Genomic DNA, 24,860 nt, shown 5'->3' on the forward strand with positions numbered 1-24,860 from the left:
ATATGGTTGAACAAGATAATGCCAAATTGTTTTCCAAAGTGGTTTATGAGTTCTGTTTCCTCCACCATGCTTGCCAACATTTGGTATTGTCAGCCTTATAAATCTGAAGGGGTCAAAACGGAATTCCATTCTGATTTTAATCTGCATTTTCCTAATTGTTAATGAGGTTGAATACAGGGGGAGTGACTCAAAAAAATATTTAACAACTAGACACAGCTGATGCAGGAGGACACTTACTAGTCCAGGTATTAGTCCTTTAATTTCTGGTGTGGGGAGACATGGAGCCTAGGGACTCCTATAGGCAGGGTGGCACTTGGAGGTCTCAAAGATAGTGACTACTTACTAACTAGTATATAAGTACTTCAATATTTAAGAACTGGTATAGTCATATTTGCTAAATGCTAAGGTTTAAGGGCCTTTTATATTTCCTCTGCAATGCCTATTTCTCTCTTTTGCCACTTTTCCTACTGTATTATCTTTGTTCATAGGTATTCATTATATAGCCTGGGTACTACCAGTCTTTTATGATTATATGGTATGTACCATGTCCCAGTTGTGTCTTTTTGTAAGTAGTTCTTAATTTTAATGAAGTAGAATTTATCACATTGTCCCTCTGTAGATAGCACTTTTTGTCTTATTTTTCATATCTGACAGGGCAAGTCCCTCACCCTATTCTTTTTTAAGATCATCATGGCTATTCTTGACGTACTATATTCCATATAAATTTTAGAATCAGCTTGTTGGGATGATAAGACCTCCTTTGGGATTTTGCTCAGATATGCATTTAACCAGTGGAATCCAACTGGGGAAGCACTAGCAACTTATGATACTGAATCTTCCTACCCGTGAACATGGTTATACTTCTCCATTTGTGCAGATCTTTCTTAATGCCTTTTGATGAACTTTTATAATTTCTTCCATAAAAGTATTGCAAATCATTTGTTTGATTTACTCCTAACTTCTACATGTTGTCTTGCTATTTTAATGTGTATTTGTTAAAAAAAATACATTTTAAACTATCACTAGTGTCAAATGCTTTTTAGACAGTGAAAATACAGTAGAATTATGAAATATTTTAATTAAAAACGAGCATGAATTATATTAAACTGTATAATGTACAATCTATGCCAAAGTTTAAATAATAAAACCTGCTATGCTTTCGGACCAGCAGGTACACCAGAAAGTTCATGTTTCGGGGTAAGTTGGGACACACTGTAAAGTGCACAGGAAGCACCCTACTCCACCATTGCTAAGTCTTTCAGGCTATGGCTCTTTTGTCTCTTGGCCTTATAGCCTGGACGCAGGAACTCGATCTTTCTCTTCTTTGCTTCACTTTTATTTTTGTGTTTCTTCAGCTTTTTCTTGGCAGCGATATCAGGATTAGTTACAAACTTGGAAAACAAATAGAAATTTTATATTACTTTCAAAGTAAATGTTAAACCAATAAAAATCAAATGCAGGAATGGACCATTTTGTTCACCATCACAAATGCAATACATGTCCATGAAAGAAAATCTGGAGCCCCAGCTATGAAGTCCCACTTCTCAAACCCAGTCAATTCCTCTTTCCTCCTTGGGTAAGTCTGACACACATGCATGCACACACCCATGGTTAAAAATAGTTAAGCCTAATGAACATGGCATATTTTCAAACAGCAGGCCTACCTCCAAAGCCTTCCTCTTTTTCCGGAGTGCCCTTTTCTCAGTAGCCTGTTTCTGTACAGAGGCAAAGGCTAATGAGAAGCTCTCGAGCCCAACCAGTTTTTTCAGTAATTCTATGATTTCCTGGGATAGATTCTTCAGCGAAGGATCTGATCACACACAGAGTAATAATCAGAAACATGTAAGAAAGGACACATTTGACTACATACAAAATTAACAACATGCAAAATTTAAACTCCCAAGGCATTATCACTTTTATCACTTCAACATTAAACACTGATCTAAAACAGTTTCTGAGATGGGAGAACAAGAAGTGTTGGACACAGCACTCTGAGCCACCACCTCAACTAGGATGCAGCAAGAGATCAGAGGCCATGAAGCCCTTCATAAGGAAGTCCCGGCTCAGAAGACAAAAAAGTAATTTGAGAACTTGACAAATGTATTGGGTTACTTTTATTAACCTGCTCAGCTCTGTGCAGATGGGGGCAAAGAAAGGTAAGTGTGTTTCTCTAGGCCCTCTCTAATTCCAGGGTCAGAGAGGCTTGGCTCTGGCTGTAACCTCTTTTTTGGATCAAACACTCCTTTGAGAAGCTGACAAAAAGCCATATACTTCCACCCTTCCCTACCTCTCTCCCAAATGCAAATCATTCACGGATTTCTGCATTCAGTTTCAGGAAAGCTCATGACACCTGTTCTAGATTGCAAGCTTCCTAAAGATAAGGACTGGGCCTCTTCCAATGTTGAACCCCACCAGTGCCTGGCAATATTAGGTGCTCAATAAATGTTGGCAGAGAACCAAAGCCAACCCAACCTCTCTAAGAAGAAGGAAACTCTCAAGGTTGCAGGACTAAAACAGCTTCTGTTTTGACATTCACTTCATTTGTTTTATTTTAAAACTCAACATCCACTTTACCTCCTCACTTTCCAACCCCTAATTCCCACTTAGGATCAGTGAGGGAAATGTATCAGGCAAGAAAAAATAATTGGAAAATTTCAAATATTTAACTAAAAACTTTCACATTTTTGCCTTATAATTCTTAAGAGAATATAATGACATTTTATTTGTTCATTATTGTTCCTAGCACTGTGAGGTTTAGAACCACCCCAAGTTAGTTTTCTTTGGATATTTAATCTATGCTTAGGAGTAAAACATCATCTTTTAGGAAAGAAACATTCACTGTTAGGGCATAAGAAAGCATATAGGAGAAGACACTCAAAAATAATACAAATATGCCTTATTTGTTTGCTATTAATCATCTTGATACATAGCAAGTTTTCTTTCTTAAACTCTGGCAGAGGAGGACAAAAAGGAAGAAGGAAGCATTCAGGAGAGACGATAAGAATCCTAACATGCAAGTAATCAGAAGAGAGGCTGCAGAATTACCCTGGTCCGAATAGGTGCTGTTCAGTTCTCGGAACAAAGGAGCTATGATCACTGGGAGGTATGGCTTCACCTTGTCTATTCCAAGGTCCATTGCTACAGCTCCGAGAAACTTAAAGATGCATGTTCTCTGAAAGTACAGATCATTTTTCTTTTATACTTGCAGTTACACAGTTAATTTAGAAAACGAGGTCTATTTGGGGGCAGTTGTTATTGCTGCAGTCCTGGGTTCAAAAGTTCCTAGGGACCTGGGAGAATAACTAATACCATTAAAATACTTAAAAAAAAAACAAAAAAAAACTTTCAGTTATTTTGCACACGCATCGCACCTTTAGGAGGTTTCTAGGTGAATAAGCAGCTTCCAGTTTTGCGATCCGGGACAACTTCTGGATCAACCACAGCAGCGTGGCTGGCTTGCTGTACTCTTCCTTCTTATCTGCACACGCCTTGTGTTCTTCTGTATCCTCTCTGGCCATGCCATCACCTAAAACTTCCTGTTCTTCCATGTCATCTTTTATGTTACCTTGCTTATCCCCAGAATCAGGTTCCAGTAAATATAAGACTTTGGCTACAAACAACAAATTCTTAATAACCTTAAAAAAAAGGGGAGAGGGGAAGGGTAAGAACTGGATTCTGATCTTGAAATAAATATGGCTCAGTAAAGCAGAAGCTAAAATAGGTATCCTACAATTAGAGAACAAAAAACTGGTTACTGCACTATTAAATGGATGATCGAGCCTTTTTTTGGATTATTCTTCAGAGTTTACCTTACAGGGTGTCCAAACGTATTTCCATGTAACTTTTTCCCATTTGGCCTGCTTCTATTCTTTAAGGTTCCACTGAGTAAATAATTTCATTCTGGACCATCCGTTTACATTTTTCAAGAGAGCTTTGATCCTCATTTCATTAAATTCCTTCATTCTTCACTGACGTAACAGTTTCCATTTATTGATTCATTATTGAGCACTGACTAGTTGCTTTGTATACAGCATTCCAATTCAACTTTAAAATATACCCATTAGGTACTATTATCAGAAGAGAAAACCAAGGCTCAGAGTTGTTAAATCTCACCCAAAGACAAAGTGGTCAGCCAGGATTCAAAGGTCTTTAGAATTGAAACCCAAGTTCTTATACACTGAGCTCCTCTTTCCTGCATATCCCATCTGGTCCAGTTAAACTGCCCAGGGGTGATTTTTTTTAGTCTTATAATAATGGACCCATTTATTGAGTCCTAACTGCGACATCCTTGAAATCTCTGATGTGGGTATTTCACACCTGTTATGTGAAGGAGGACACCAAGTCGGTTTTGAGTTCCTTCACTGTCCTGGCTACTCTGCAAGAGGAGCTGTGTGCCCAAAGTTCCCCCAAATGTGGTAGTCAGAATACTGCACTAGCCTGGCCGTCAAGAGTTAATGCCAAGATTATCATTTCCTTTTGGAAGCTGGGCCTCCGTGAGGACAGTACCAGATTTGGAGGCCTTTTCTCCCTGTGACAGCCACTTCACATTGTTAACTCACTCTAAGATTAAGGTGAACTAAAATCTAACCATAATTTCTTTCATCCTGGGTCAGGACTACTAAATCTCTTCCTACTTGTCCTGGGTTTGTATGGTTTGTTCGCCTCTATTAAAACATACTGTGTGAGACCCCCACCCACTGTCCCCTCTGGCATGATTTCTTTGGCCTCCCTTTGCTATCCATTGAATAGCCATCCATTCCCTCCCCAACCCTGCCCAGTCCCTTAATCTACACTGCTCTATTCATAATAGCTCACAAGAGACGTGGTCAAGTGCTTTGCTTACATCCTGACACCGCATCCGTGTCACATCATCTACCACCCCAGCTGCTCTCTCAAGAGGAAAAAATAAAATGGAGCAGTAGACCAACCATTCAAAAGCATTTTACATGTACTGCATATTTACAAATGCTTTCTCCTCTGTATTTTACTTAAGAGTTAAATTTTATAATATGAAACTACAGAAAGCTTTTTGGTGGTGGAATGATTTATCTGCCTTCTGTTAAGGACAGACAATTCTCAGACCACACTGCAGCATGAACCTTATTACTTTCTCTTCAGCTTCCAGGGATAAGGGAAGGAAATTCAATATTACAGTTTAATATAAAAACAATCAATCAATGCCCTTCAAAGCATCAGTTACAATATGGAGCAGATATGTTAAAACTGAAGATGAAAAAGACTGACAGCCAGGCTCCTACTGCATCATCTTTATTGGGAATTTTAAACAGAGCCAGGAGTAATTCCAGTATGGACCCCAGAGTCAATTAGATATATGTGCCTCACTGAACATGCATTTAAGTGTTTGATTATATATCATTTAATTCCCCAAGCTTTAATTACGAAAAACAAAACCAAAACAAAACCAAAACCAAATGTGAGCTTATTCCTATACTGTTGATAGAATAGGTCCCTTCTATTTAACTGGGAGGATTATAATACTTACCTGCTCTCCTAGAGATTGATCCAAGAATTTGGAGTGCAACTGATGGCAAGAGGCTAGAGAGATACTTTTCATCTGTGAAAAAATGGACATTGGCAGACACAATGCAGGGTATTTCTGATTTGTTTTTAAAAACGCAAGTAACTAACTATAATAATACAACTAAGGTAGGAGATTTTGCTCTGAATCTGTGTAGATCTGAAGAGGGAAGGTTAATGACCAGAAATTGTTAACTGTTCCCTTCTATCTGCCGTAAGCATTTTAGCTAAAAGACATGGGGTACTTTCAAGCTCTGGGGCAATGTAGATCATAATCCTTTAGATTACCAGTAGACAATTTTGCAACATTCAAATACCTTTTCCCCCTCTTTTCTTCCCTTCCATCCTCCACTCATTCAATGTTTATGGAGGTCCCACTATAAGCCAGGCGTTGTGCTAGGCCCTGGGAAATCGGAGACAGATATAACATGGTCCCTACCTAACATTTTCATGAACATGATCTCAAGTCATCAACAAATTTATGAAGGAGGCAGGACAGACAGTATCTTATTTTCCAGTATTAATAAAGAACTTAAATATATAATGGAAGATAAACATGCTACATAAGCAAAAGTCTCACTAGACTAATGGTCTAAAAATTATCTTTGAAAAACCTTGGCCTTGAGGGTGACCCCTTTCTAGTTACTAACACTCCTACGCACCCACACCGTGCATCAAGCTGTTGACTGGAAGAGTTCCTCCCATGGGCCAACCCCAAGATAGTTACATGAACCAGAATGAACATCTCATGTAGATCATGAGGGAAGGAAAAGTTCTTAAAGAAAACTTACCTTTTGGTCAAGGTCACTTGTTAGGAAGCTGATTGCTACAGGTTCTGAGAGTTTCTTTTTAGTTTTTTTGACATTCCGTTTTCTGGTAAGTTCCTCTGGTTGGCAAGAGGCAAAAAGCAATCCAAAAATCTGGGCTGCGGTGAGCCACACCCAGTTGTGCGGATGTCTCAGGTAAGAGTGCACGTGACCTATGGGAGCCAAAACGCATCCTCAGACATCTCAAGGCCTTCCTGACTCTATGGTGGTGAGCATGACTAACTTAGGCACTACTTAAGTGTCTATTATGTGCTTGGATTTAGAAACCAAAGATAAACAAAATAGTCCCTGCTTCCCAGAGGTGAGGTGGAAAGACTGGAAACAACTAGAGAACCAACTTCTACCATGGTAAATGACATGAGAGAGGTCCGAGTAAGCCTAAAAACAGACCAGATTCATAAGAAATAGCTTCAGACCCAAGGAGATATGACAGCATTAACAGCTACAATTTCTAAATTAAAATTAATGTAAATACATACATGGGTACATACTCGTTCCTCGTAACTACTGAAATCGGTGGCTCCAAGTAGCTGACTGGAAAGGTATAATTTACTAAGGTGTTCTATGTGCCAGGCACAGGCTAAGTGTGTTACACATATTATCTCATTTAGACCTCACAACAGTTCTGTGAGGTTGGAATTGTCATTCCCATTTTATAGTTCCAGAGGGAGCAAAGTAACGTGCCAAGCTGTAACAGGCAGAACCAAGCCTGGGCCCCAGTTCAATCTGACCCCAAAGCTCATATCCTTGAGGTATCCCTCAAGCTCATACTCTTATGGTATAGGGCCACTGTCCATATACCACACTTGGAAAGTGCAGTAGAAAAGCCTTGTGGTAACAGGACTAAAATTCTAAATGAGCCATCTCATATCTGAGTTTTAGTCTATGCTGCTCTATTTCATGAAGATGGTTTTACTTTTTTTCTCCATGAACCTTTGTAATTATCTCAGTGGAGCCATACCAGAGTAGGCCACTTAGTAACTTAGTAACTGGAATATTTCTCATAAAATCATGAGTTCTCTTAAAACAAGTGGGTATTTAAAATATTCATTGCAGTCTATTTCCTACTGAATAATCAAAACTAAAATGTTAAATTAAAAATTCCAGGATCTTACTTTTCATTTAAAGAAATGCATTTCATTTTATTTCATTTAAATAATATATAACTTAAATAGTCCCATAGAAGTGAAATTTTAAGTAAATTATGGCACATATACATGATGGATTATTTACAGCCATTTAAAAGGACTACCTACTAAGTATGTTACAGTATTATAATATGCTTACTTAGGTATAAACAGGATATAAAAGTTTATACGGAATTATGCAACCTCAAAAAAAAAAAAACCTATTTGACAAAAGGAAGACTGAATGGAAATGTATAACAAATAATCAAGTAGCAAGGAGGACTTTGGGAAACTTTTTCCTTTCTTTTACTCCTCCATAACTGATATTCTTTCTTATTTATAAATGAAATATATTATTTATAAGGATATATATACATATATATGTGTGTATATATATATTTATATAAAAATTTGTTTTTTCCCCCAGAAAGAAATATTTTCACTGCAATCAATCTGAAAGGGCCTTTTACATCTTTTTCTCATGGGCTTTCCCCCTGACAATATATATTTCTAATGTGTTTCTTTTTAGATTTAAATAAAAAGGAAATACTTACTCCAGATTTTACTCAGAGTCTCAGAGGGCTTGGTAAACTGAATAATATTACATTCCTTGATGAGTTTACTTATCAGTGTAAGAAAACTAAACAGAAGGCGATCTGCAGCTTTTTCTTCAGTCTCTTCCATGATCTAAAATTAGGAGGGATGTTAAATCAATTAAGACAATAATTTCAAAGTATCTGATAGGCATTTTTACTCCAGAATGTACATCTCTACCAGGGTTTCTCAACCTAAACACTGCTGACATTTTGGGTCAGATAATTCTTTGCTTTGGCGGGTTGCCCTGTGTGCACTAGAGGATGTTTAGCAACATCCCTGGCCTCTACCCACTAGATGACAGTAGCAACCCTCTACCCTACAGTTGTGACAACCAAAATGTCTCCAGACATTGCTAACTGTCCCCTGGGGGGCTGAAGAAACTTTGATCGTCATATACTGTGGAAGATAAGTTACTTTAATCTTCATTTTAAAAAGAAGATAGAACTGCACTGAGTTCTTGCTTTTATTAATAAAAAACCATTTTGAACACAAAAATGTTAAAAATACTTAATCTATTAGCTATACCACCTTACGTAAAACTATAAAAATAAGCAAGAGTTTTACTCCCTAGCAAATAACTTACATCTGTAAAGTTTTCAGGATCAATTTCCTTTTCAATCACAGGGAGAACAGTTCCAAGTCTTCTCTCAAAAGTGACTCCTTCACTTTCCACAAACAAGCCACAGATCAGGGCAGCCAGTTGTCTACTTAAGCTCTACCAAAAATAAAACCATTACAAGACAGTATCAGCACAACTTGGGAGGCCGTTTCCAAAACTATAAAATGAAGGTGGGCATGACTCTGTCCTCAGTAGTTCTTTATGATACCAGCAATCAATAGAATGTGGATTTTTGGTGGCTAACATGAAAAATAGAGAAATCTTCACCCCCCAGAACAAGATTTAAAAAAGTGGTATTCATCATTATCCACTAAATAATACATATTTTCTTATTTTTAAACTAAAAAAAAAAGGAAGAAGTTTTAGGTTCCCCCACAAAACCCACTTCTGATTTTAATACTTAAAACCAGTATTAAATTATGACATATGTTGTTTACATTCCACAAAGATGGGCCAGTGATGATGGGGGTAGATTCAGCAAGTGGATACAATTACTGGCAAAAATTACATTCTATAAATTGTATAAGCAAAACTGTAAACAAAGATATTCATCAATGGGGACTGGTTAAGTAAATTATAATACATTCATGTAGTGGAATAACTGGGTGACACTGACCACGTAGTGGGAATGGTGATTTTTTATGTTACTCTCTATAACTTCTTAAATCTTCTGAAATTTTACTATAAGAATATATTATTACCATAATTAAAAAAAGAGTTATTTGGGAAAAATTAATTCAACAATGTATAATATGTATTCTTATTTGAAGTATGAACACCAAAAGCTCAGACTTTTCTTTGCAACATGACTAAAAGCAACCCTAACCTTCTTTGCCCCAAACCAGGTGGTAACCATGTCGAAGAGCCAATCTTTTTTCTCAAGGCTGATTTTACTGAGTAAGGATTTGATCGCCATGGATGCCATCTTTTTACACATGGCAGAGTCATCATTCACCATCATGAGACAGAGTGGAATAAAGAACATTCCACAGTTCTCATGGAGCAGTCCCTGGAAGAAAACAGACACTTATGAGCATGCTTAGACTGGGATTCTCACAGATGTCCTACCAAGGGAGGACTGTGGGTTCCCGGGGGCTCGAAGGAGCCACAGCTAACAGAGTTTGTCTTTGTGATTCACCGTACCTGAGGGAATGTGTCAAAGAGATAAGCTATCATTTCCAAGGCGGACTCTCTCCCAGTCTCATGTTCATAACTAGGGTAAGAACATTAGAAAGACTTGTTAGTAACTTTAAAATTTACTAATAATTATTTTTAAGAATTTAAAATACTGTCTCAAGGTGCCAGTCTATTTCTTAAAAAGTGGAAACAAACTCTATTTTCCCAATTTTAATACATGTACTTATCATGTTACTATGCAGCTTTAAATGTCATTTTGTTAGATTTTTGCCATTCTCCTAAGTGGACTCTAATGACAATCGATGGCCAGACTGAACCGAAAAGCAGCTTGCAGAACTGCTGTATGAAGCCGCACACAATGCTCAACAATGAAGTCAGTGATTCAGAGGACAGCATCCTCAGAGAATGTGCCATTACGTTTTGGCTTTGTTGTTTGTTTGTTTTATAAATTTATTTATTTATTTTATTGGCTGTGTTGGGTCTTAGTTGCTGCACACGGGCTTTCTCTAGTTGTGGTGAGCGGGGGCTGCTCTTCGTTGTGATGTGCAGGCTTCTCATTGCAGTGGCTTCTCTTGTAGAGCACGGGCTCTAGGCGCATGGGCTTCAGTAGTTGCGGCACATGGGCTCAGTAGTTGTGGCTCATGGGCTCTAGAGCACAGACTCAATAGTTGTGACACACAGGCTTAGTTGCTCTGAGTCATGTGGTATCTTCCTGGGGCAGGGATCGAACCCATGTCCCCTGCATTGGCAGGCGGATTCTTACCCACTGCGCCACCTAGGAAGTCCGACTTTGTTGTTTTTAAGATAGCCCACACATTAAAAGGAGAGAAGACCCTACCCCACTGCCCTGTGCAGTGTATGGCTTCAACTTACTTCAGTTGAGCGAGCATGAATTCCAAGTTTGGTCTCAATCTGTCACCCAGGGGATAGTCAAGAATATATTTCAGAAAAACCTAGGAACAGAAGTCACACAGGAGATTATTTGGATCCTGTCCCTCCAGGATTCCTCTTTCCTGAGCTGCTTTCTGGGACACACTGGTAGGCCACACATGGTAAGGCTACAAAGACCTTTCAGAAGGGTGATCAGTTAGGTGAGGTCTGCCTTCTGAATCAATAACTGTGCCCCTCTTCTTTCCTCCCACTTCACTTCCTTAGGTTCTGCCTGATTAAGAGTCAAGTCTGGGCCCACCATTAGCATGGTTGTTTAGGGCTCCAAATCTCAGCTCACACATCGGCAGCTCATGTCTCTGACAGGAGGCTGTGGTGAACTGAGTGTGGACGGTGGTTCAACCCCGTATTTCCCCTGAAATAAGAATAGCAATAATAGTGATAATAATACTGATGAAAACTACTGCATTTACTAAATACATTCTCTGTGTCAAGCACTGGGTTAAGTGTTTCTTGGTTGGTTTTCATTACTTCCTCTGGAAGTAGGTGATGTGACCCCAACTTTACAGATGAAGAGAATGGAGTTGGCACATAAGGCAAGTAACTTGCTCACATGACACTGCCAGAATCCCATGCCTAGTCTATCTGCATCCAAAGGCTCTGCTTTCAGACTACTGTATTATCAGCTTCATTTATTAATAAACTGTGGGAACTAAGCACATCATTAAACTTACCAAGCCCTGTTTCTCCCCAACCATAAAATGATGGTACTGTTTCTTTTGAAGGATAGTTACAAATAGAAGCCATGTATTTAAAGTGTGGGGCATGTGGCTAGTGCTTAATAAATAGCAGCTGACCCTCCTTCTTCCTAAATGAGTTAACTTTTTCTAAAGATGGCCCTCCTTTAACTCCAAGGAGTTGGAACTCATATTTCCAATTCAGACTTTTCCATTTCCCAGGCTGATATCCATTCATAAGATCAGGATAAATTTATGAACACAAATCTGCTAAATGTCACTCCTCTGTCTATTGATTTCAATGACTCTTTGTTATTCTTAGAACAAAGCCCTAAATCTTCAACAAGACCACAAGGTCTTGCCTGATCTGGCCCGCCCCCACCCCCCCCATCCCATTAACCTTGAACAAGCTAAGCTCTTACCTACCTCAAGGCTTATCTTCCTTAGCCTATAAGGCTAAGCCTTATTCTTCCTTCAAACTTTGCTTACATGCCAATCCTCAGGAAAGCTTTCCCCCACTATCTCACTAGGGTGGTCCTCCATGTCATGTCATATGCTCTTATCATATGCTTTTCCATATTTTGTCAATTTTAAGAAGAATAGTTTTCCACATTTTACCATATCTGAAACTGGGATATCTTACAGTTGATGCTCTCTTACCACTGTCAGAGTTTCTTTCTTTCTTTGAGGTATATAAGTAATGGTGTGTCTTGTAAGTGATGAAATACAACAGTACTTTTTTCTTCCTGGCACTTAGGATGTCTGTAATTAAATAACCATTTGTGGGATTTCTGCTTTGTGCATGACTGCTATAGGATAGATAGGGACTATAAAAATTTTGATAACCACTCTTCCAGCAACACCAGGTACACAGTGATATACATTAAGTGGTCAATGACTGGACCACTGGATGGAAACCTTTGCTGCAGGTTATCATGCTGCAGAAAGAAAATGTATTTCTTCGTCCACCTGAAACATACCACATATGGGCTATATTCAAAATGCTCTTTATACTGAAAAATGGCCTTACACTTGATATGTGAATGGGCTCCTGAGTCTCAGAATAAAGCAACAGTATGATACAAAGTCTTCAGAATTCAGTCCGTGTTGACATCTCTCTACCTAAAAACCAAACAGAGAAGACAGGGCCCAACCCTTGCTATGGGAATAAGCTCTCTCTACAAACCTGTCTGCACTGGACTCTGACAGGTTCGCTTTGTGCAGAAATTGCCAGCTTGGATACTTTCCGCATGACATCATCGATTTCTGGAACCAACAACTTTCTTGATAAAATGGCCTAAATTACAAAAGGAAAAGACATACTTATTTCATATTTCACTGCAGATGGCCTGTTGTTTACTAAGCCGACCTGATGTTAAAGCAGTCACAGACAGTTTTCAAACATAATGTAAGTATCTCCAAAAAGAATATAAACTTAAAAAATGGTTAAAATGGTCAATTTTATGACATGTACAAGCGGAGCACCTGCATTTGTACAGAATTCCCTGGAAGTTTAATATACAGCTCACGTTCAAACATTTTAATAAGTTGATATGTTAGCTTATAATTAATCCACCACATTATACTATTCTTTATAAATCAATTTCAGAACTATCTACAGCTGGTCAGAACACTATGTTCCACGTTATTCTAAATATCTGACATGAGGCTCACACACTGCATAAACCAACATGCTCGTGACACCAACCTTCAGAAGACCAAATGCAGTGGCTTGTCTTGTCACATCATAAATGTCCTCCTCAGCATATGCTAGTAGAACTTGAAGCTGCTTTTCGGTTATCTGGTACGACTTCACTTTCTTCACTAGTATGGTCACACACTGCAAGTTACAACAATGAGGTTAACAGCCAAGACATTCCATAGATCAGCATCCAGCAGAATGATAAGGACTCAATACAACAGCAATGTTTCTCACACAGGATACCAACACTCTGGCCGTAGCAAATTAATCTGGAAGAAATCCTGACCATGACCACAAAGGATGAGGAGGAAAATTCACTGTGATGTCAGTCCTGGCCCTGGCTTTTCCTAAATGCAAGTGAAAACACCTCACCTTGAAGCAATTTACCACCAGGTGGAAGTTCTGGCCCCTGGCAGCCCCAAGTTTTGCATAGTCCTTCAGCAAAAGGAAAAGGTGCTTCGTCAGCAGTTCTGCTTTTGTTTCTATGGAAGGCAGGGGGAACCTCAAGATCCATATCAGGCATTGTAAAGCACCCGTGATCACCTGAAAAACAGAAACAAACAAAGCCAATCAACTGATGAAGTGACCAAACTCAACAGTCCAGCACCTGAGGCTGTGTAGACTGAGCATTCGAGTTGAAGGAACGAAGTGCTCTTTCCACTAAGGAAGAGAACTGTGCTAAAACTGTAAGAAGACAGGGAAGTTTCCTCTTCCCTGTTGCAGAAGATCTTACTGCTTCTGCATAACAAGTGAAGGTATATCCCAAGCAAGAGAGAAAAGGTGCTCCCTCACCATATTCTTAACCTACTATAGGTAAATGATCAGACGGGCCAGCTAGTTTTAGCATTTTTTTCCTTTCTTTCTGGAAAGCACATTATAAATGCCTTTTCAATTTTCTAGAATGGTACTTCAATTTAATCCATTCTTATTAAGCTTGTATTATGTACACAAGGCACTCTACAGAGTGTTAGAAATACGATGATAAAAAGGATGTCATTCTGCATTTAAGGAGCAGATAGCTGACTCGGAAATTAAGCACAAGAACAATGACCTATAATTTAATATAGTTAAGTGCAGTGCCAAAGGTATGAAAAAATGTGTTGGGACCAAGTGACTACAAAAGAATCCCTGAACCTCCAGGCCAAACCTTCTAGATTACCTAGATCAGCTGGTTCACCTTGTTCAGCTCTACCTAACAGACTGCTATGCTCTGGTTGCTGGGATGGCCTTACTGGGCTGGATTAAAAGACAAAGGAAAGAGCTCAGGAGTCAGCAAGACAAGGGCTTAAATCCCAGCTCTGCAGCTTATCACCTGTTTGACCACAGAGATGTTAAATACTTAACCTCTTGGCACCTCTGCTGTAAAACAGGCAATCTGAGAAAGTGGGAAAGGTGTGGGCTTTGGAGTCAGACTGAGGCTGACATCCTAGATCTGCGATATGGGGCAAGTCACTTTAGCCTAAGGCCTGGATTCCTCATCTATGAAATAGAAACATCATATGCTTCACGGGTTGTTATGAGGAGTCACAGCAGTGAGCAGGAGCAACAGGGATGATGCTGACAAGATGATTACTGCCATGGGGACAGCTCCATTCACCCTCATGAAGTTGTTGTGAGGATCAAATGAAACAATTAATGTACCTAGAAGGGCTTTTACAAATGTTAAGTGCTATCCATTATTATTAAATTGCTGTTAAGGGAGTAATTTAATGCAGGGAACAGAGGTGGTTCATGATGTTGTACATCTCTTTAAAAACTCAATCATCTAGTGGAGCATGAGCCTAGAAATAAGTTCTAGGTATTCTGCACAACACAGCTGCTGTGAAGGAACAGATACTCACCTTCACGTCCATGGAACCCAGGCAGTCTATGAGCAGAGACACAAAAGGATCCAACATTTCCAGAATATGTTCACTTGAAGACTTGATCTTGGAAGTCTTCAGACTAAGATGCAACAGCTAGAATATTTAAAAAGATACTTCACGTCAGTTGCCCGTAAGACCAAATCAGTGAGGTGAAGGTGAAATGATTTTAAGAGACCAATGTGAAATGTTAAGATGCTTCTATCCGAAATTATGAAGAGTGTGAGGACAGGGGAACCACCTGGGAGATTCTCAGTAAGTAAAGAAGGTGGGAGCTCGCCATGCAGCTGAGATTCGAAGTTCATTTACCAAATGGTTATTACTCAGCATCTGCTTTGATTCCAGGCACTGGCTTGGCATGAAGGACGTGGCAATAACCAAGATCAGCAGTGTCCCTGCCCTGATGGATCTTAGCCAGGATGACAGACTCTAGGGAATAATTCACTATAAATGCAGGGTGCTTTGAGAGTTCTGTGGGGACCTGGGCAGAGGGAGGAGTAGATGGTAAGGTCCTGGGGTGGGAAAAGTGTGGTGACTTTAGAGAACTGAAGGGAAGCCACATGTACATCATGAGGTTATGCCCTTGCGGCCCAAGTGAAGGACAGGGCTCCCTCCTGGGAAAAACGGGAGCCAGTGAAGGATTAAAAAAATATATATACAATAAAATGGTCACATTTGAGTTTTCAAAAGCTCACCATCTTTTTAAAAAAATTTAGAGTAGTTCAGAGGTGCAAACTTATGGGCAAAGCAACAGTGAAAGTATTGTAAATATTAGGTCAGATTAATTCTGAGAAAGTTATATCACCAAAGTAAGTACTAGAAGAGATAAATAAGTCTTACTTTAAGGTTTATTCTTACCCTAAGCCCAGACTCAATAAATATGTGCATATTGGTTTTCTTGCTCACAACAGCTTTCTGCCCGCCTCGAACTGGAGTTGGGGGGAGCAGAAGACAGCTCTGGGGTGGCAGACGTGGATCTGGTGCAGGGGCTGCTGGATTTCTGTCAATCAAATAGAATGAAAACTAGTGGAAAGCACACTGTACGCTCCATGCCTCAGAAGCTACTGTGGCCCCTTTCAGTAGTCACAGCACCAAATAATGTGCTCTTTGCTGTGGGGTTTTTTCTCCCTTAACTACGAGACACAGAAGAGATGATTAGGTTGTTGATCAAAGTTTCTAGAACCCTAGAAACAGGAGTCAGACAGATGAACGCATATTTAAATTAAGACGAAAAGCAAGGGGACACTCCCTTTCTTTGATTTCTGAAAAATGCCAAGGAGTCTCTTTTAGAACACAAACGCAAAATGCAAAGGAAGTTCACAAATAGGTATTTAAAAATCTTTGGAGGTCTAAATCTGTTTGATCAGAACAAGAAGTATATTTTTAAAATCTATCCTAACTTTGATTCAGTAAATATCTAGAACAAAAGTGGTATCAGAGAAATGTTAAATTGGCTGCCTTCATAGCTACTTCATTCAGCAGAAAAATAATCTCATGTTGACATGTACCACTTGGAAGGACCTCAGCCCAAACACCACAAAGTAGTACCATCTCACAACTCAGATAAATATACCTTTTTTGTTCTTTCTTTTACTAAAGTAAATTATTAAACGAACCCACTTAAGGGTAATTGAGAACTGAATGGCTTATTAGAAGCACGCATCGAAAAAAAGAGTTGTTTTTTTAAACTTACTTTTCTTTCTCTGTTAATAGGGGGAGATTTTCGCTGACCAAACCGTAACTAAGCAACAGAATGGATTCTGCTGTCATTTCCTGGTTTATAAGTAATCCTGCTATGATTCGACGTAAGGTTTCATGAACTTTCCGGGCCAGTTTTAAACTCGTGGTATTTTGCAAGATCTAGAAGCAAACATAAATGCATGCTAAGGTAACACAGAAGTGCATTCTGATTTGTTATAATAGTAGTTTTCTTTTATATATTTACTTAAAAAAATTTTTTTTCCTAATTAAAAAAGAAACATATTCCTAATAAAATTTCAAACATAGATATAAAACAAAAAGTCAAATTTACCCATGACCTCAACCCCAGAGGTAACTACTGCCAGCTCTGTGTGCCTCTGGATTTCCTGTGCCTCCTTGGCACTCTCTTTGTTGATGAGGTCTGGGCACAGGGCTGGAGATAGGATGTGACACTAGGAAGATGTTACCCTTCCAAGTCATTAAATGGGGTGGTTTATAGGTTAAGCACATACACATAACACAACACCAACAAAATGCTGTCACTACTCATAGAAACCACGCTAAGGAAGTGGTGGGATGGCCAGGGCTCAGGCTTGAATATTAGTTATGGGGTCAAATCAGAGGAACTTAACGGGAGCCCAGCACCATCAACCCCAGTAAAACCCTCAGCCTGTCATAGCTATTCCCCTGCACAGGACATGGATAAACTTCGAGGGACTTGATAGTTTACATGGAAAATATGTGTGCTTTGTCGACTCTTCTTTCATCCTCAAAACATATCTAACATTCTTAAATTAGGCTCAGGTAAGCTAAATGCATTCCAGGAACAATTAGGGAGTTAACCTAGCACCAAACATGTGGAATTATAGTTAATTCACATCATTAGGGCTTTTTGCTCTAAGTTTACTATATAAAACTGTAATAAAACCAATTAATAATGTTTATTATTCACCCCTGCAACAGGCACAGAGAACACTATGAAGGTAGGTAAATGACAGTCCCTGCCCAACCGGAAGCAAAATGAAAATGGTAGAAAGAATGTGAGCTTTGGATCAGAAAGACCTGGAATTAAATCCTGACTTTTCTCCTTAGCCATGGTCCCTTCTACCTTTCTAAGCCTGAGTTTTCTTATCTGTAAGACAGGAGTACTTATTGTTGTGCAGGGGGATGGTTGTGCAGATCAGCAGAGATAATGAAGCACGGTGCTAAGAACATAGTATCTGCTTAATAAATGCCAGTTCTCTTCCTCCTGGCAACCTGGGAGCAGCAGTCTGACTCAAAAGGCTATGTTCTTAGCTGCTGATGGGACCCAGCTGTATAATTCACCTGTAGTTCAATTCTTGTTGCCTTTCCTTTTGCATCTCATGGTTTATATCAGGGACTCTGATTCTTAGATCGGAATATCCATCTCAGGGCTGCCAGCCACAGAGCTGCCAGCCACATGGCACCGGTGTCCTCAGCACCAAACCAAATCATGATGCTCAAGGTTCTTTTCAAGAACTCACGATAATGTAAGGTGGGAATCCCCTGTATTACATTCAAGTCCTTACCTCTTTCAGTGGAAGGATGAGTTGTGTAACCTGATCTTTTCCTACAAACTTGCCCAAGATTTCATAAGAATCATAACTCTTGCTTCTTCGTGCCTCCATGACCTTGGAGAGGATCTGCTTTACTTCCTTCTCTTCAGCAATGGCACCAAACAGCTCATGGTTAAAAATCTTTAAAAGAAAAAAGCCAAATGGCAATTATGTGCACTCAGCAAGTTATGCCAACATAAGCAGTCTCTGAAAATGTGTGGTATGTCCAAGTCAAGGAAAGCATGTTGGACTGGATTAAAATTAGACAATAGGAATTTCTATTTTTTCAGTGTAGTTTAGGGACCAATTACTAAAAAACAAATACAGAAACACTTCAAGGTTTACACCAATGGAAAACAAAAGAAGAATACTACCTAGATTTACATATATAATTATATAATATATAAATAGGCACTTCTTTGATATTATCAGAGTAGCTTACTTTCCCTTTAAGAAATTCTCATGATACTTGTAACTTAATTATCAAAATTAATGCATTTAATTAAAAATGCAGTGGCTGTATTTTTAATGAATAAACAAAAGATTGTGTACCAGTGTCTTTCTAATCCTACCCCCTCAAAGTATCATATCATCTGATTTTAAAAGTTGATTGTTATTAATTTTTCACTCTTATAAATAAAGCTCTGATAAATATACTTTTGTACAAATTCCAGACCACACCTCTGATTAAACCAACTCAGGACCTAATAACAACAGCAGGGTGCCCATCTCACGTCATCTGAGTCTTAGCTTTTTATTTATGTAGTCATTCATTCATTCGAGTCAGCTTTTTAAACCTCTGCTAGCCTAAGAGATGAGACAGTACATTATTTTCATTTTTATAGGCTATTATTATCTTATTTTGTGAACTGATTTGTGTTCTTTGACCTCTAAAAAAAAAGAATTCCTCTCTCTAAATCTTACCTCAATCATTATATCCAAACAAGAGTCCAAATCCCCTACTTGTAGCTTGTTGGTGAGGCCTTGCAGCAACATGTAAACAGTGAAAGTTAGCACATGGACCTAAAACGAAATGTATAATAAGAATATGGATGATTAAGAACATTACAGTAGAAAAAACAAGATCTAGAAGTACTGCAGGGGCACACTGAGATTACATACCTGTCATTACTGCAGGGAGAAGCTTTGACAAATGACACATACTTATATCACTGTTTGAAATCCTTTAACCAAATGGTCACTTTGTAGAAAAGATGCTCAGAAACACATCACCATGCTTAAGGTCTATTATTGTGACTAAATCAGGCCAATGATTTATAAAGAACAGCACAAGTCTTAAACCTTTAAAAAACCAACCTGGGAATTAAGGAGCCTGCCAACACTGAATGCAATCAAACCTGGTACAAAAGGTGTTAAGAAGGAAATAGGTTTTTGCCCCCAACAGTGATCATAGCTAACATTCCTTAGAGCTTACTATGGGCTAGGCATTGTATTAATACCTCACGTCCTGAATCATTTAATCCTCACCCACTCTATCTATGGCTTAGGTGCTATATTATTAGCATTTTCAGATGAGGAAGCTGAGACACAAAAAGGTCAAGCAAACTGCCCACGGTTACAGGAACAGGAAGTGGTGGAGTCAGGATCTGAAACCAGATGGTGCCAGAGTATACAGAGTACACAACGGGGTATGTTCCGTATGCCGCTTCCAGTGCTGCAAATCATCAAGGTAAACCTCAGATAACGATCACACGCTAGGAAAATACACTTGGCTGCCCATATACTGCTTAGATTTTAAAGTCATAATTTCATATATATCTACTTAAGATCTTTAAGTACTTTTATATATTTAAAATGTTTGCTGAGGGCTTTATATAATTTTTAAAAATCCTTTTAGGGGGATGAAGCATGAAACTTGAAGAGTACACATTTGGTTCTGTCTACATGATTAACACTAATACCCAAACTGCTGTTCTCTTATCCCTATTTTACTTACTTTAATGAATAATGAGATGGACTGGAAGAACAGGTGGTTAAAGGAAAAAGGGCTACTTATTTAAATACCTAACCTGCTCAATTAAATGTGTGAATGAATCCTCAAAGACAGCTGTACTGTATTCATCTTGGTATGCTCAGTGCCCAAGAGCACCTCACACAAGGTAGCCATGAAATACAGGTTGGCTGAAAGAATAAACATGGACACTGACAGGGGCTCCGGTTCTAGGTAAGATGGAGAAAGCACACTCTATCCTGTCTTTCCCACTGAGTGCAGCTATAAGCCCGGGACAGGGTGCATGGAGCTGCCACTGGGGAAGAACACCATAGGGCAAGTACCACCAAACTTCCAGTGTGCTTACCCCTGTTTTCTATACAGTTATCCCCCAGCCAACATGGAAATGGATGCCAGGAAGCAGAGAACTCTACAAGAAGCCCCATGGCTTCAAGAGTAGGAGAGAGAACTCAGAATATTCCAAGAGACTAAGCGAATCTCTTTCTTTCTTTTCTTTTCTCCATTTCCTACACCCCAGTCCCTCAGTGATCCTGTGGTGATGGTGGCAGTGGCCTAGATGTGAGGACTGCAGCAGCTGCAACTCTGCAACGAGACCTTCCTCTCCTTCAGTGGGGCTGCAGTTCTGAGACGGGGAGCCAACTAGCTGCTTTTCTCCTTCTCTACCTTGCCACTGCTTGGCCTCTGTGTGGGTACAGCTGTGGGAAGTGCATGGCAAAGTGGGAGAAATAAAGGCCCAGCTTTCTAGTTGGAGGTCTGAAACTAATGGAAAAACAAAGTGTTTGGAAAGAATCAGAAGATATAATGAATGGAAACTTTAGAACTAAAAAAAAAAAACCCCAATAACTGAAACAAGAAAATTGGATGAGTCCAATAGCAGGATGAAGATTAAAGAGGAAGGAATCAGTGAACCTGAAGATGAATCAATAGAAATTATGCAATCTAAACAGAAAGGAAGAAGACTGAAAAAAAAAAAAAAAATACAAACAGAGCCTCAGGGATGGATGGGACTCCCCCAAAAAGTCAAACATACATTTCACTGAAGTCCCAGGAAAGGAGAAAGAGTGCAGTGCAGAAAAAGTATTTAAAGAAATAATGGCTGAAAACTCCCCAATGTGGTTGAGAAGCACAACAAACCTCAAACAGGGTAAACCCAAAGAAACCCACACTCATAATCAAACTGAAAAATAAAGACAAAGTCTTTAAAGTTGCCAGAGAAAAATAATGCATTACTTAGAGGGGAAGAACAATTTAATTACTCATCAGAAAGGCCAGAGGAAGTGGCATGACACTTTTACAGTGCTGAAAGAAAAGAAATAACTGTCAATGCAGAAGTATATATCCAGTGACAACATCCTTCAGGAATGAAGGTGAAACAGGCATTCACAGGGAAGGAAAACGAAGAGCACCTGTTGCCACTGCACTTGCTCTACCAGCTTGCCTAGACCGAAGAGAAATGATACCAGGAAGAAATCTGGAAATTTGGAAATGAAGGAAGAGCAAGAGAAATGATAAATACCTGGGCATATTTGAGGATTAAAAGCAAAAACTCTAACACTGCCTGATAAGTTTTCAATACATGGTGAAACAATACATAAACAACTTTTAAACAAAGGAAAGGTGAAGGGATCTATACAGTAATAAGGTTTTTACATTCCACTTGAAGTGGTAAAATACTGATTCTAAATAGATCATTAAAAGTTAAGTATGGATATGGTAACCATGTGGGTTACCATATGGTAACCTGGAACAACCACTAAAAAACTATACAAAGAGAGATAGTCACGATGAATACTGATATTTTTAGTGTGTTACTTATAACCTATAGAATAGGAACCTTACCTTCGAACAAATTAGGACTTGGAAGGTCAAGGAGTCTTGGCTGGGTACTTGAGAAAAATAAGTTGCAGTGTTTCTCAAACTTTAGATCACTCAGGGATCTTATTAAAATGCAGATTCTGTAGGTCAGGTATAGGGTCCTAACCATACTTCTAACAATCTCCCAGGTGCTGCTGATGCCTGTCTGGGATCCACACTTGGAGTAGCAAGACAGCCAGGTAACTACTCAAAGAGCTTTGTATTCCACCTGGTGCTCTTATTTAATTTTATGACGTCATACATTTCAACTCCTAAACAAATGTGTATGTTCTTTATTGTTCACATTTGTGGCTATATAGTCACATTTGTGGCTATACATTCAATATACAATCAACAAACATTTTATTAAGAACTCAGAGAATACAAAACGATATCAAGTGATTTGAGAGAAAAACATAGGTTATGAAATGTGGGTCTATAAGGATCTTTAAAAAATTTAAATATAAGGGCTTTTTAAAAAATAGATTTTTAAAAATACTCCTGAAAAAATTTTAAATATTCTTGCTTGCTCTCCCAGTAGATCAACCCAAAGATAGATAGACCCAAAGTACCATGACTTAGTGTTTAAAGTGCAACTATCTGAACTCTAACCCAATTTGAATATAAAGTACAGGATGCAATTTACCTGATAGCCACGCACAAGGGTAGTCTGTAATTCTTTTAAAATATATTGTAGGTAATGCACACCCAGATCCTCTATTATTTTTGTGAGAGTGCTACGTGCAATGTCTCTGATTTCCTGTGCTCTGTTCTTGAGGAGGGCACACACTTTCAGCAAAATACTAGAACAGAAGAAATTGACTAATTAAATTAACAGAACCAAATAAAAATATCCTTTTGTTTCTTAATTACTCATAACTCAAATTATCCCAATTAGGATTCTAAATTACAGTAAATTGTGACAATACTTCTCTTCCTGACAAAAGAGAAGAAAACCAATTTTTAAGTGTCACTGAACTTTTCTAATTTGTCACACAACATACCTGGGCAAATTAGTCTCCATAACTTCCTGTGGAAGGGACTGCATTAGTTTAACCATGGCAAAAGCTAAAGGAACTCGAACCACTTCCTCATCGTTCACAACCTTTGATTTTATGAGTTTGTGTTCTCCTTCTCTTTTAGTCTGTAAGAAAAATTTAGGTTAAATTAAAACAAAACTAAATGGATTAGGGCCATGTCAACCCTACAACTCTGCAGTTGAAAGATAAGCTCTTTTGATATATCTTCTATCCATTTCTAAGTTTAATGTCTTAAAAAACAAACTCAATTATGCAATTTGATAACCCTCCAAAAAGTATAAACTTTAACGGGAATAAGAATATTCTTTTCAGGCTTCCCTGATGGTGCAGTGGTTAAGAATCTGCCTGCCAATGCAGGGGACACAGGTTCGAGCCCTGGTCTGGGAAGAACCCACATGCCATGGAGCAACTAAGCCCCGTGCGCCACAACTACTGAGCCTGTGCTCCAGAGCCCGCGAGACACAACTAATGAGCCCATGTGCTGCAACTACTGAAGCCTGCACGCCTAGAGCCTGTGCTCGACAACAAGAGAAGCCACTGCAATGAGAAGCCCGTGCACTGCAACGAAGAGTAGCCCCTGCTCTCTGCAACTACAGAAAGCCTGAACGCAGCAACGAAGACCCAATGCAGCCAATAAGATAAATTAATAAAAAAAAAAAAAAATTCTTTTCAAAGGAATAATCAACCAACCAATCAATAAATAAGACCAAGTATTCACTGATGTGGGGTTAAGACTGCTGTGAAATATTTTAAAAGTCACATAAAATTTGTGTTAATTGGGACTTTCAAGTGTTTAAGTGACATTGTTGGTACATAAAAAATATGGTGCCTCAAATAAACTTTATTTACAAATATACAAAATGATGAAGTCAGTATTTTACATCAGGGGTTTGAAATTTTTCTGTAAAGGGTCAGATAGTTAAGTAATTTTGACTTTATGGCTTCTATTGAAGCTACTCAACTTTGCTATTGTAACGCAAAAGCAAAATCAGACAATATGTAAATGAATGGGGTATAACTGTGCTCCAATAAAACTTTATTTAAAAAAACAGGCTGCAAGCTAGATTCAACCCATGGGCCACAGTTTGCCAGCTCAAGTTCTACACTGAGAAGGAAAGGCTCTGGCTTCATGAGAATGCACTCCTAAATGTTACCTCTATTAACCAAGAAAAAGATGCAGTTTTGTTTTCTTTCTTTCTTTTTTTTTGTTAATTCTTTGGCCGCGCTGCAAGGCATGCAGGATCTTAGTTCCCCAACCAGGGACTGAACCCACGCCCCCTGCATTGGAAGTGTGGAGTCTTAACCACAGGACCGCCAGGGAAGTCCTGAAAAATATGTAGTTTTGAAAAGCAGAGAAGTGGCCAAGAAGCAGAAAAGGGAAACATACTCTAATTTTTAATAACTTTTTTTGAAAATGGGAGTCATCTTAATATCTACTTTGGAGATAGAAAAGTATATGTCTACCAGTAACAAAATCATAAAGAAGAAGGAACATTAGCACCTTAGCTGTACAAGATGAACCTGAAGATGATGAGGTAAAAGAAGGGAGGTAAACTGTGAACTGTAGAGATAAAAGAAAATCCGAAAGCTGATGTCAGTCCACATGGTTAGGAGCCTCAGTCTGACAGGGCCCCACAGACACCCAAGTTCACACAGACCTGCTGGGCCCCAAACAGAATCAT

General features: G+C 38.9%; 1 protein-coding gene across 3 annotated transcripts in view; it reads right to left on the reverse strand.

Moving 5' to 3' along the window:
- Positions 1-1,064: 1,064 nt before the first annotated feature.
- UTP20 (UTP20 small subunit processome component) overlaps positions 1,065-24,860 on the reverse strand; it is a 91,924-nt gene continuing 68,128 nt past the window's right edge. For all 3 annotated transcript variants that reach the window (XM_057740507.1, XM_057740506.1, XM_057740505.1), the window contains 21 exons: positions 23,143-23,282; positions 22,785-22,941; positions 19,237-19,335; positions 18,286-18,453; positions 16,728-16,894; positions 15,893-16,034; positions 15,014-15,130; positions 13,545-13,715; positions 13,179-13,310; positions 12,657-12,767; positions 10,719-10,798; positions 9,852-9,921; positions 9,535-9,717; positions 8,673-8,804; positions 8,047-8,179; positions 6,330-6,517; positions 5,504-5,575; positions 3,372-3,635; positions 3,046-3,172; positions 1,665-1,810; positions 1,065-1,391 (listed from right to left, as the gene is read on the reverse strand). In XM_057740507.1, coding sequence (XP_057596490.1) covers positions 1,236-1,391; positions 1,665-1,810; positions 3,046-3,172; positions 3,372-3,635; positions 5,504-5,575; positions 6,330-6,517; positions 8,047-8,179; positions 8,673-8,804; positions 9,535-9,717; positions 9,852-9,921; positions 10,719-10,798; positions 12,657-12,767; positions 13,179-13,310; positions 13,545-13,715; positions 15,014-15,130; positions 15,893-16,034; positions 16,728-16,894; positions 18,286-18,453; positions 19,237-19,335; positions 22,785-22,941; positions 23,143-23,282 — 2,955 coding nt within the window. In that variant the 3' untranslated portion in view covers positions 1,065-1,235. The remainder of the gene's footprint in view (positions 1,392-1,664; positions 1,811-3,045; positions 3,173-3,371; positions 3,636-5,503; positions 5,576-6,329; positions 6,518-8,046; positions 8,180-8,672; positions 8,805-9,534; positions 9,718-9,851; positions 9,922-10,718; positions 10,799-12,656; positions 12,768-13,178; positions 13,311-13,544; positions 13,716-15,013; positions 15,131-15,892; positions 16,035-16,727; positions 16,895-18,285; positions 18,454-19,236; positions 19,336-22,784; positions 22,942-23,142; positions 23,283-24,860) is intronic.

Source organism: Hippopotamus amphibius, chromosome 7 (assembly GCF_030028045.1).
Source record: "Hippopotamus amphibius kiboko isolate mHipAmp2 chromosome 7, mHipAmp2.hap2, whole genome shotgun sequence".
Taxonomy (NCBI): Eukaryota; Metazoa; Chordata; class Mammalia; order Artiodactyla; family Hippopotamidae; genus Hippopotamus; species Hippopotamus amphibius.